The 13,092-nt window shown below is 39.9% G+C and overlaps 1 protein-coding gene across 24 annotated transcripts in view; it reads left to right on the top strand.

Moving 5' to 3' along the window:
• The window catches only part of Dlg2 (discs large MAGUK scaffold protein 2), a 1,883,913-nt gene that overhangs the window by 1,822,078 nt on the left and 48,743 nt on the right, over nt 1–13,092 (top strand). For all 24 annotated transcript variants that reach the window (XM_029535332.1, XM_029535281.1, XM_029535286.1 and 21 more), the window contains one exon: nt 1,365–1,440. In XM_029535332.1, the coding sequence (XP_029391192.1) occupies nt 1,365–1,440 (76 nt within the window). The remainder of the gene's footprint in view (nt 1–1,364; nt 1,441–13,092) is intronic.

Here is a 13,092-nt window from a genome sequence, read left to right on the forward strand (position 1 = left end):
AGGTGTTGGGCGCTGGATCAGCCTGCGGACAGCCGCCAGGCGAACACCCCTCCTGGGCAGGAGAGGCGCAGGACGATCGGGTCCAGCTGCGGGTCCCCTCACCAGTCTGCTGTATGCCCCCTTTTTAAGGAGGGTCTTTCACAGGACTGGAATTCACAAAGCAGGCTGAACAAACTAGCCACTTTGCCCTAGGAATAGAATCCACCTATCTCTGTCTCTTCTGGGATTATAAACTCATGCCCCAACTCCTACCCAATGCCTGTCCTTTTACATGGCTTCAAACTCAGGTCCTTCAGCTCAAAAGACAAGCATTTTATCAACAGAACTATCTCCCCAGCTATATTTTTTTCTGAGTTATTTTGTGCTTTCAGGTGATTTTTGTATTTCATGTATGAATGTCAGGCTAGCCTTGAATTCATATATCTGGTGATGACCTTGAATTCATTGTCCTCTTCCCTCTAAGTGGTAGATTTCAGGTGTATACCACACACCTGACCCAATGCCCTGTGAAACCCTTCAATTCCATTAGCCATGCCTCATCCTGTACAGATCCATGGCACTATCCTTTAGGCACCTAGCTTGGTAGGAATTGGAATGCATGCTCACTTTATCCTACTGACAAGTTTGTTCTCACCCTTCTAGTTTCAGATTACCTTATATCTCCTTCAGGGAGCCACCGCAATACTCTATACATACACACACACACACACACACACACACACACACACACACACACACATCAAGGCTGTTAGGAGTGTTTGTCTGGCTTCCTGTTCTTGCTAAGAGCCTATCCTGATAAGTGCCTGTTACCACCATGCTTTAATTTTTTTTTTTTTGTCCTATAACCTTGGTTAACAACATGGCAAATGCTCATTTAATGCAAGGTAAAATAATGACACTACAGGAATAACAGAAGGGCATTAGACTCCTTGAAGGGACATTCGAGATTACATATAAAATTGGTTTCCAAGTGATGCTAGCTGTAATGATGTTCTTTAATGGAAGAGTAGTGGAGAACAGGAAGGGTTTGTTTGTTTCCACTCTAGGTATTAGTTTTCCTGGGCTGTGATTTCCTGAAATCGATTCTGGTTGATTCATTAATGTGTCAATAATTTTTATCTCTGCTACTCTCCATGCATGTAAGACAAAAATTTCTAGGGACATATTAGAAGTTTAGACACTTTTTACTAAGGTTTTTTTTTTTTGTTTGTTTTTTGTTTTTTTCTTTTACCAGAGGAAGTAGACCATTCTAGACCATATTTTATTTGAGTCGTACAGATGAGAGGAAGAAGTGCTCTTTACTTAACAAGGAACTTAATTATAAATGCCTTGTCACTTAATTGGCTGTTTTTAATTTTCATCAGGGTGGAAAGAAAGGAGCGTGCCCGATTGAAGACAGTGAAGTTCAATGCAAAACCTGGCGTGATTGATTCCAAAGGGGTAGGTACAAATTGATGGAGACATTCTGTTCTCTCAGTTGCCTTAGATTTAGTGATAATTAACATCCAGGCTTTTTATAACAAAGAAATAATAGAGCCACTAGACAAAAGAGAACTGTCACAAATGTGTTGCTAAAAGTAATGTCATTTCTGATAAAGTGAGTTTATTATAAATATATTAATTACTGGGGACAAAGCCAGTAAAAACAAAACTGATACACTGAATATAATGAGGATAATAAAACATAGTTTAGGTGTTTTCTATAAATGTTCTAAAAGGTCACATTTCATCAACAGTATTGATTCAACTGAAAATGTATCTAGTTTGACATACATTATACAGTTGAGACTGTAGTCACAGAAATACAGACAAGGATCACTTAAGTGAATATGTAGATTGTTGTGACAGACATTGGAAAGAATCAAAATCAAAACCCTATCACAATTAACACTCATATGTACATTTCTTCTCGATCCCAACTTTAAATAGCATATACTTCAATTAGCATATAACTTTCCCACTTAAATTTAAAGTCAGCTTGGGAAATTTCATCACTTCATAAAAAATCCTGTAAAGGTTTGCAATCATTTCCCATGCCCCAGCCTCCCTTCCCCACTTAACCATAGCCAATAACCTATTTTGTGTCTTATAGATATGCCAGGATATAATTCATTAATTCATATAAATGGAATATGCTCCTTTATGACTTCTAACTCTATGCCACATTATTTTTTCAAGTTGCATTTATATTGTTGCATGAATAAATAAGTACTTCATTTCCCTTTTTGGCATATAAAATTCCATTGCACAGACATACCACATTTAGCATATCCATTCATCAGTTGACAGACATCTGTGGTGTTTCCACTTTTTAGTTACTGTGGATAATGCTACTGTGAACGGTTATATAAAGATTTTGATATGGACATGTTTTTGCTTTCATTGATTACATAGTGCGGTAAACTCTCTCATCACTTCAGCAATATGATGGCTCTGCACTGCACATTTTAGGAAGTGCCAGATGGTTTTATACAGTGGCTACAACATTTTCCATTTCTATCATCAGTGTATGTGTGTTATGATTTCCTCACATGCTGAACAATACTTGTTATTATGTGTCTTTTAAAATCATATCTACCTTGGTCTGTATGAAGGTGTGTGTTACTGTGATTTCGTTTGTATATTTCCTAATCAGCTGAGCTGGTGAGCTTCTTTTCATGTACTTATTGATCTATCTTTTCTGAGAGATACCTACTCAGATTCAGTCTATTTTTAAGTTGGGATTTTCTTGGTGTTTATTGTTACTGGGTTGCACAGTCTCTTCATATACCTGGGTGGGGGGCATGTAAAACCATTTTCTTCACTTATTCATGTGTATGGCAGGGTGTATATGGGGATAGGTGTGGCTCATTAATGTCAGAACTCTTCTTACATTGTTCTTTCACCTTTAAGAAAATGTCTTTCAATCCATCCTATAAGTTACCAATACCAGTCGTCTTGCCAGGCAGCTTGATCCGAGGCTATAATCTCTGCCTTCCAAGGCTAGAATTACAGGCAGGCAACCATCCACACCCAGAAAGCATTAACATGGATTCTGATGATCTGAGCTCTGGTCTTCTTGCTTTTGTGGCAAGCATTTTAACTACTCAGTCATCTCCCTATCCCCTGTACTCTGTCTTTAAAGGCTTTTCAGATAAATGCTTTTCTAACACTTTTTTTTACAGTTCCCTCTGTTCTCATCCTGTTCTCTTGCCAGTGTTCTTTGAGATACAAAGGCTTTTGTTTTTTTTTTTTTCCAATTTATTTTAATGCAATGTCTAGGAAACATTGCCTAATCCAAGGTCATAAAGATTTATGTTGTATTTTCTTGTAAGAAGGCTACAGTTGTGACTCTTACGTTAGAGTGGTAACCAATTTTGAGTTTAGTTTTGTTAATGGAGAAGCACCAAATTCCAATTGTATATCTTTGCATGTACATTGTTTGACTAATTTAATTTAAAATCATTTATGGCAAATATATAGAATTATTGTTATCACATGTAGATCTTATATCCTATAACATCTGTAGTTTGGACAGTTTTAGTGACTTTCTCGAAATTTCTTATATTTAAGATATATCATATGCAAAAGGAGAATGTTACTCTCTCCCCTTCAATGTGGATGACTTGACTTGACTTTTCTTTTCTTTTGTTTTTCTTACTTAATTCTCCTGACCAGAATCTCTAACACAGTGATAGAAGTATCAAAGGAGAGGGGGGCTCCAAGGCAGGTCTCTGTGTTTTACTCTCAGAGAGTAAGGAGTTTAGTTCTCTTACCCTTCAGGATGACACTGGCTGTAACTTTACTGTCTTTTAAAAATATAGTTATCAAAAAGGCAATTCAAGTTCTCTGCTGACTCCTAGGCCCCTTAGTCTGGAGACTCGACGCTCTTGTCCATACTAGTCAGACGTTTCCTAGGCCCCACTGATACTAAGGTTCTCAGGTTCTCCTGCTGCTGTAAGCAGGATGCTCACGGGGAGCTGCTGAGGACACATTCATTGGTGCTCAGCAAATGTCAGTTACTAATAAGGGTATTCACCAATCCCCTCCCCTCTCTCATTCCAGCTTTCCTCTTCAGTGCCATGTTGAGTTTATCTCACCTTCCCACTGAGGACCATACTAATGTCTTGTTGCTATGTTGTGAAATAACTCCTCCTACCTTTTTACATCACATTCTTTTTCTCTTCACATTCTTTGGGTTTTGTTTTGGTTTTTTGGTCTTGGTTTGTTTGTTTGGTTTGGTTTGGTTTGTTTTTTTCTTCAAATGTGGCTGGGGGGGGGTAGATACTTTGAGTTATGGCCAATAGGTGTCACTATGAAAATAGCTAGAGTAGATTATTTGCCAAGGCTTTGGTTAACCACTACAATGTTGTCCTTTGTATATTAGCTAAAGGTATCGTTGAGAAGCCCAGTGATTTTACTTTGCCCAAAAATATTTAGGCGAAATGGAAATTCAACTGTATGTGGTATTATTCTTAAAAGTAAGCATCTATGACATCATGGTCCTTTAAAACAACCACCACTTCAATAAAAAAAAAAAAATGGTAGAAAAAATGTTAGTGATTTTTTTTTTTTACTTTTTACTTTTTACTATATATATGTATTGGTGTTTTGCCCACATCTATGTCAGATCCTGTAGGACTGGAGTTACAGAGAGTTGGGAGCTGCCATGTGGGTGCTGGGAATTGATCTTCTAGAAGATCAGCCAGTGCTCTCAGCCAATGAGCCATCCTCCAAAATGGTAGAAAATTTTATTGATTCCTGATGAGAATAATAGATGCCCTGTTTATTTCCTGCATACAGATGATACATAATAGAGAACTTTAATTGAATACCTACCTGTGTCAGATACAGGCTATGAACTGACTTGTGCAGCCTAGGAGTGACCAGTGAATACTTCATCAAAGAATTTAAACTTTGACTGGTTTGTTAATGCTTGAGTAACTTTTCCAGAACTGGGTATTGATTAAAGTAATATTAAGTGCTACAAAGCATGAGGTATTGTTTAAGTCGAGAATGAGGCAATCAACAGTGGCAAGGTCTCTCAGTGAGTTCACAAAGACAATTAGAATCGGCAAAATCATTGTACAGCATCACAGGGATCATCCTATAGCTTCTGCAAACTGTAGTTTTCTGTTTAAAAATCAGTAGACTTAGCCTTAGCAAGACTGCCTAATTTTGTCCAAGATCACACAATTAGTAAGGAAGGTACCAGAGTCAGGTTTAAAATCAGGTCATTTTAACAACCTAACATGTCTTTTTCCATTGCTGCAATGTTTATGCCTGGGTCAATGTCTTAATTACCCAGACAAAAACAACTTAAGGGAGGAAAGGCATATTTGGAGTCACATAGACTGGTGAAGTAACAGGAGCTTGAGGTGGCTGGTCACATTAAATCCGCATCAGCATATAATTATTCTGTCCAGTACAGTGCAGCTTACCCTTAAACTTCCGCAGAGCGAGATGAAGGCTAGAGCTCAGCTAACTCTCTACTTTTCATACACTTCAGGATCCTAGCCTAGGGAGAGGTGACGCCCATTGTAGGCAGGTTTTCCCACCTCCATTAATTAAGATAATCCCTCATCCTCTTGCCCAAAGACTACCTCAACATAAATAGTCCCTCACAAGAATACCTAGAGGATTGTCTCCCTGATGATTTTAAATCATGTTAAGTTGATCATTAATATTAACGATCACAGAAAGAAAACAGGGTTAAAAGAGGAGGTGATGTGTGAACAGGATTTTGGAGTTTAATTTGGAGATACTTGTGCATGCAGGCAAAAGCATTAACATGACAGTTGGACAGGAGAATTGAGTGAGTTGGGCACAGGAGACCCTGGAGGTTATAGTGGCAGTTGCAGCAAAGGGGGATGACAGGGACAAGGCTTGGAGTACAAACATGCTGTCTTCCAATTCGATACTTGCCAATTCTATGTCTGAATGTGTAGAGGAATGGGCTGTTATAGTGATAGCATGGATAGTCCCAGCCCACCTTGACCACTATGCTGCAAACAGTCATCTACTGGGATGAGCCGCTTGAGAGCCATCTCAGGACTGCCCATCTCAGGGTAGTCAAGTTCCGCCTGGGGATGTCTGTGACATTCCTTTTGAGTTTCATTCAGACTATCCTTTATGTAAACTTCATGTAAACATCACCCCTTAATTTCCTTCATTGTTCTTGGAACGGTTTTTCATTACTTTCCTAACGGGTCATCCTGTTACCTGTTGAGAGGTCTTTAAAAATGCATGTTTCAAGGACAAGCTGCACTACATTGGACAGAATGGCTACAAGCTGGACTTTGTTATTCTTGTTAATTTTTAAATCCCTATAACTAAAGAAGAGAAATATATGCAGGAGAGGATGCAAAGCAGGGTCTGTACCCTAACTGAAGAGTGTCAGCAAGATGTGGTGAGTTTGCCTGTTCACAATGGCCCTGCTTGCACCATAAACCTCTCCTAAGGTGTAAACTAGAGTAGAAATACTAGCTAGTTCTGGTTTTCCTCCTTCTGGGTAAGTGGGTGCTCTTAAAAGTGTAGGGAGCTGAAGAGCCACCTCAGTTGGTAATGTGCTTTTTTGCATCAGCATGAAGATCAGGATTGGATCCCCAAAATCCATATAAAACACTTGCATGATAGCAAGTGTTTGTAATCCCTGAGCTCAAGAAGCAGAGGCAAGTAAATCCCTGCTACGCAGCCACTCTAGCCTACGAGGCAAACTCTAGGTGAGAAGGAGCGCCAGCATGCAGTCTGCAATAACTCATCTTACACCATGTTTCATAAGAACAAAGTGGAATTTCTGTCTCAGAAAACACGGTGGTAGGCTTCAGTGGGAAATCCTGCCTGCTATGGCTGCACCCTTCCCTGGGCTGCGGATCCTGGGGTGTACAAAAAAGGGAATATGAGCTGGCATCTGGCCGCCACATGTGAACACCTTCTCCCGTACTTGAAGGTACATACCCACAAAGTAGTAGGAGCCTAAGTGGCAAGAATCCAGTTTCCATCCATTTTTAAACACCACCACAAGATTCCAAAGGAAATCATTTCCTTCTTTGTAGACTTAAAGTGAGTTTTAGAAAAGTAAATCTAACACATGCCTGGCTGATCCCAAAGTTCATTATCTGTTTACTATAGCACGTCCCATTGGGACATGTCACACTTATGCAGTAAGAAAAATGAAGAAGAAAATTGAATTCGATTTAGCTTGGTCAAAAACTAAGTCAATTTAATCCTAGAAAGAGGGGAAGCGTTTTTCTTCTTTGATGTGTGTATCTCTGAAGTAAGCTAAGGGCTACACACTTCTGCTACAGAGGCCTGGGAGAATAACATGAGGGCATGGGTACTGGGTAACATGTTTCCTCAGTTACCAGATGCACAGACAGTGTGAGATAAAATGGAGAAGGATGTCTACACCCTAACAGCTGGCCCAGAGAAGTAGATGTTGTCAGGGAGAGAATTGATCCCTACAGGAGGGAAGTCACAGCACCATAGCCCAGGAAAGGCCAGGGATTTTACTCTTAAGGACAAAGGAAATGAAATTCTGGCTAACAAACCCAGAGAATTTGAGTTGCCAGCCTTAAAGGGATCAGTGGAATTTATAACACGAGGGAGGCAGGTAGGAGCAGGCCACCAGCCAGGCAGGAAATAAAGTGCACTTCCTTCACTGCAAAAGACACTTTATTACGCCAAGAATAAAAGAGCCCAGAAGGGGAAAGATAGTTCTGATGACTCAAATCTTTTGGGAAACTTGTACTTCATCCTGTAGAAAATGAACAATTGTGGAGGCAGTGACCAAAGCAGACCTAGTAGTTTTGTTTTTTTTTTTTTTCTTCTTCTGAGCTTGTGCCGAGTGTATCTGTTTTACAGTGCATACTCGACTATGCTGTGCGGTCTTATAGGCAAAGATGTGAACCTGTGCTTATTAATACCTCGGCACCTAGCATGTTGTCTGCATGACACATGCTGATTACTCCATGCACTGTGCTTGCATGATGAGAAAGGAGCAACCTAGAGGGCTCTGGGAAGGCGGTTTGGACGTGGATGATAGAAGGACTTTGAGAAAGTGACAGTATCCAAGGTATAGCACTCTGAAAATCTGAACTGAAAGCCAGAGAAAAGGGAACATGGAATTGATGTCTCAGAAATAATCAAGGAGGATTATCATCTGTGAATGTCTGTCCTTGTGCTTGCTGACAACAGTTGCCTTTTTGCAAGGCCTCGGGATCCTAGTAGGAGCAGATGCTCAGTAAGGGAGAAGAACAAGCAGAATGACGCCTCAAAGAAGCCAGTGACAAAGATGTCCCTGAATTAAACTGGCATTGGTACTGAGAAACCGTTCTACTATATTGATTCTTGGAACTTCTCATGTAGCCCAAGATTGCTGGTAGCCAGGGATTGTAGCATTTATCACAAAAGTAATTTGATGGTTCTGTTAGCAAAATTGGAATTATGTTTACTTTACCAGCGTGAGTTAGAGGAATTGATTTATGTCAGGTTTTAAGTAACATTTTCAGAGATGAATTATGACTGCCCCACACACACTCCTGCAAGATAGAGCCATAGGCCCTCATGGTGCCAATGTGTGGATAGAGGAGCCAGGTAAAAAGCTCAAACGTCATTTAGAGGGACTAGAGAGTCAGGTGGAGGGGATGACAAAAAAGGCGTCAGTCATATTACCCTGTGGGCATACAGAAAGACAAGATTTTTCTCAAAGTTAAAAAAAAATGAGAAAAATACTTTCTTCTGTGGTTATCACTGCTTTTCCATTCTAGGCCCCCTAGAAGCTTCCTAACTGGTTTTCTGGCTCTGGCATCTCTCCTCTTCTTTCCCAGGATGCAGTATGGATTAAGGAGATATACCATCTTACATAAGCACAAAGAGGAAGGCCAGTGTCACCTCTCCGGCTTGAGGAGTGCTGCTAAATCCTGCTCATTTAGAACACAATAATCACATTTTTCTAACCCTCAAGCTCCTCTGTCAACTGAGACCTTCTCAAGTCACACACAGATAATTATCTGATGAAAAAGTGGCAATGGCTTCTCCAGGTGGCTCTCAGAGAGTGTTGGGTGACACTGTTCCTGAGAAGCCACGAACAAGTATCTAATCATCCAGGTAGGAAACCAATGACAGCTGAAGTAAGGTTACCACCAAAGCCAAGTTTGGTGAGCCAGTGAGTTTTATTGGAGTATTTTGCAGGAGTGTGGGTGAGGGGTAACATACAGGAGCAGAAATGACTTAAAGCAGCTACATCACTACTACCCTAGAATGGATGGCAGTTTGCAAAATCTGGAAAACTAGAGTTCACTGCATGCCCTGTAGGTAGCTCAACAGATTAGAGAGTTTCTCTTCCAGACAGCTCAGTGGAATGGCATTAAGAATAAGTTATGGCTGGGTGTGGTGGTGCACGCCTTTAATCCCAGCACTCGGGAGGCAGAGGCAGGTGGATTTCTGAGTCCAAGGCCAGCCTGGTCTACAAAGTGAGTTCCAGGACAGCCAGGGCTATACAGAGAAACCCTGTCTTGAAAAACAAAAACAAAAACAAAAAACAAAAAACAAAAAAGAATAAGTTATGTTTATAATGTAATTTTTCTGCAAATGCATTGTTCTATAGATCTCTGCCTTGAGTCTAATACAATTGCTATTGAAATACCAAACTTAGTCTGAAATTTTATATTCCAAATGGAGTATAATATATAACTGAAAAATACTATCTACTGCACACATGTGTAGACAGACACACATATATTATACTAAGTATATATTATACTAAATTTCACTTGTATAGCTCTCAATAATATTTTTCATCCCTATTTTGTAATGCATGTTGGCATTTGAATGTATTTGGTCAACTTCATTCCCAAAGAAAGAAAACAAATTTAATAACTGTGAAATTTTTTAAAGTATTTCAAATTTGATGTTACTTTCATTAGTTTGACTAAACTTTGATTTAGTTGGCTAAATTAAAACACCAAAGACACATTTGTTAATTGTGCTGTATCCCTTCCTCATGCCTTTGCTTCTCAGGATATTTTAAGCTTTTCATCTTAACAGATCCACCTTGAAGCTATACCTAGAGCTAGGTAGTGAAGGCAAAGGAGTCATGAACCAGATCATGAAGAGACCAAGCGTCCATTCCAGTGATAGATGGGAGCAGTGGACACAGCCTGACCTAGGTCCACAGTGAGGCTATGAGATAAGTAACCATAAATTATCTATGAGTTGATCAGGACCAGTAGAGTAGCCTGCAGGGCTCATAAAACCAGCCAAGGCTTTTATTAAAAATGAAGATGTCTAGACTCAGCTGTGGCGATTGGCCCATGGAATCAGATTCTCTGGGGACAGTGGTTCAATGTTGTATTTCAACAAGCTTCTCAGAGACACCCCTGGGCATAGTGAAATGTATGTGCCTTACACCCACACAGGTGGAGTAGAAAGGCTTGATATCAGAGTGACCAATATCTTTCCTTGTCACATCATACATTAAAATGAGATCTGTATTAAAAGAGACACCATATGATGATCCTAGAAGCATTCATGAACCTCTTTCCCACCCCCCACCTACATCCACATACATCACACACATCCCACAAGCACTACTACAGCAACCGGGCTCTTAGCAGTACTCCCCACCATAGGCTTATGTTCCCTTTACAAGGATAAAAAGGAAAGGGAGGTCGCCCCCACTTCTTCCTGCACTCCTTGCACAAAGCTTAGTGTTGACCCATGCTTGCAGGGAGAGGACTTCCCACACGCTGAACATATCTTAGCTGCCTTTTTTTTAATAGAGAGTATTTGTTTTTCTTTTTCACTCTTGAGGATCAAGCCAAAGGTCATGCTCAGAAGCAAGTTTTTTTTTCCACTTCCTGCCTTTCCATGGTTAACCTTCATTAAGTATTGCTTATTTGCTATTTATAATAATTCTGTGAGTTAAATACAGTTAATGGGCCCATTTCAGATGAAAACAAAAAACAAAAACAAAAAACTGAACTTGAGAAAGAAGACATCTCACCAAGCTGAAAGAGGGTCCTACACAATAATACGATTCTACCCATTCAATTAGTGATGCTTAAACCGAATAATATAAATAGAAGTATAATTTGTGGTTCTATGAATACCAAGTTGCCGTTTTATCAGATGAGAGCATGAACCATTGTTAAACTTTCTTTCTACTACTAATTCACAATATTAAGTATTATTCAGAAAACTTGGCTCAAACCCAGTTCTACTTTGGGAGTCATTCATGTGTAAACTCTGATTCATTGTGAGGATTCAGGGAGCCTGACTCATGGCAGAAAGGCCTAGAGCCATCCTCTGGACCACAAGGAATTCCCTCTGCCAAAGCTTGAACCACTGGTACAGAGAGGAAAAAGATTCAGAACTGACTGTTCAGTCATACAACCTCCTCATGACAGTAACTACAAACAGAGTCTCAACAAGTAACAATAGTCATCTTGCCCTTGTAGTGTGTTTTAGTTAGTGTGTTTAATAAATATGTGTATTGAGCATGCTATGACACACTCATAGATTTCCAAGGAAGTTGCCACTCTCAACATATGAACTATTGCTTCTGGGCAGTCATCAAATCCAGCACTGGGTCCCCAGCTCTCCCATCAGCCACGCCATCAGAGATATGCCAGTTACTTTTAAAATATGCAATTTGTGAAAGGGTAAACTTGCTTTATTGAAGATGAACTATACTAACTTATAGAGTCATAACATAGAGTCAAGTCAAAACTACCCATGTACAACTTACTCTTAATTTTCTATATATGTACCTCCTAATTATAACTTAATAAGCCCCACAGAGATACTATCAGGGCCAAGACACCAAACTATTGAAAATGTATCATGACCTGAGGAGGTGGGGAGTATAGCAATAACTATGTTTCTGTTCACCAAGGACACCTGATATACACAGGTACCACGAGGGAAGCTATAGGGATAGACACGGGTACCACTGGGGAAGCTATAGGAAGCATCCCCTTTGCTAGCCATGAGAATGATATGGTTTCCATCATCGACAAAAGTGAGAACTTTGGATGACAATCACTGGTTGCTGTCCAGCTCATCACAAACTTTGTCAGCGGAAAGCCAGGGACCTCCAGAAGGAAAAGAAGTAAAAGGGTGTCACCTGCCTTTGATGGTTTTACAACTTCATGATTATTTTGTAAAGATTTCTTCCTCTCCTGCTCTTTGAAAATGGAGTTAAACTTTTTTGGGGGGGAAGGGGGTGCAGAAGGATAAAGGTTTTTTTTTTTTCTTAAAGAATCCCCAAGGTGAATTATTCCCCTCTCTAGCTGGCATATGCTCAGTTTCCACAAAGAATTAACACTTGAGTAAATGTGGAGCATTAGCTCAACATGTGCAATAAACCCAGTCACTCTTTATTCATGGTGATTAACTCCCAACCAGCAAGGCTGCCATAGAAGAGGCAAGCCCATAGGTTCACTGCACATACCTACGCAGAGCTATGATACTACTCGGGGGAATGACGGCTTTGTTCAAGAAAGTTTTATCCCCACTCGCAGTGACCCCAAAATGTAAGCGAAGTGCTTTCCTATTCTCAGTAATAGGCAAGGCCTCATTTGGCAATCAAAGAATCCCACCCTGGCTAGTGTTGTTTCTGAAATGTAATAAGAATACAACTGACATTTATCAAAGATAAATTGACATTTATCAAAGACATTTATAAGGCAAGCATTTTGTTATGAATAAAGATTTTCCTCATTAAATTATCCCAACCCCACAAGGCTGGGAATACATCAGGATGGCTCTTATAGAAAATGACCTTTCTGGACAGACCCCTCTGCCTCCAGTGTTAACTGTATCTTGTTGTGATTATGTCATCCAAACACATGTAAATGTCCATGTCAGTACAAATACCAAAGTGCTTATAGCTCTTACCTATAAATTTAAAGTCGGTGAATATACTATATATATAGCATTTATATGTCATAATAAAATTCAAAATCATCTCATTAGTAATATTTTAAAAACTCAATTTCGCCGGGCATGGTGGCCCACGCCTTTAATCCCAGCACTTGGGAGGCAGAGGCAGGCGGATTTCTGAGTTCGAGGCCAGCCTGGTCTACAAAGTGAGTTCCAGGACAGCCAGGG

Source organism: Mus pahari, chromosome 1 (assembly GCF_900095145.1).
Source record: "Mus pahari chromosome 1, PAHARI_EIJ_v1.1, whole genome shotgun sequence".
Classification (NCBI taxonomy): Eukaryota; Metazoa; Chordata; class Mammalia; order Rodentia; family Muridae; genus Mus; species Mus pahari.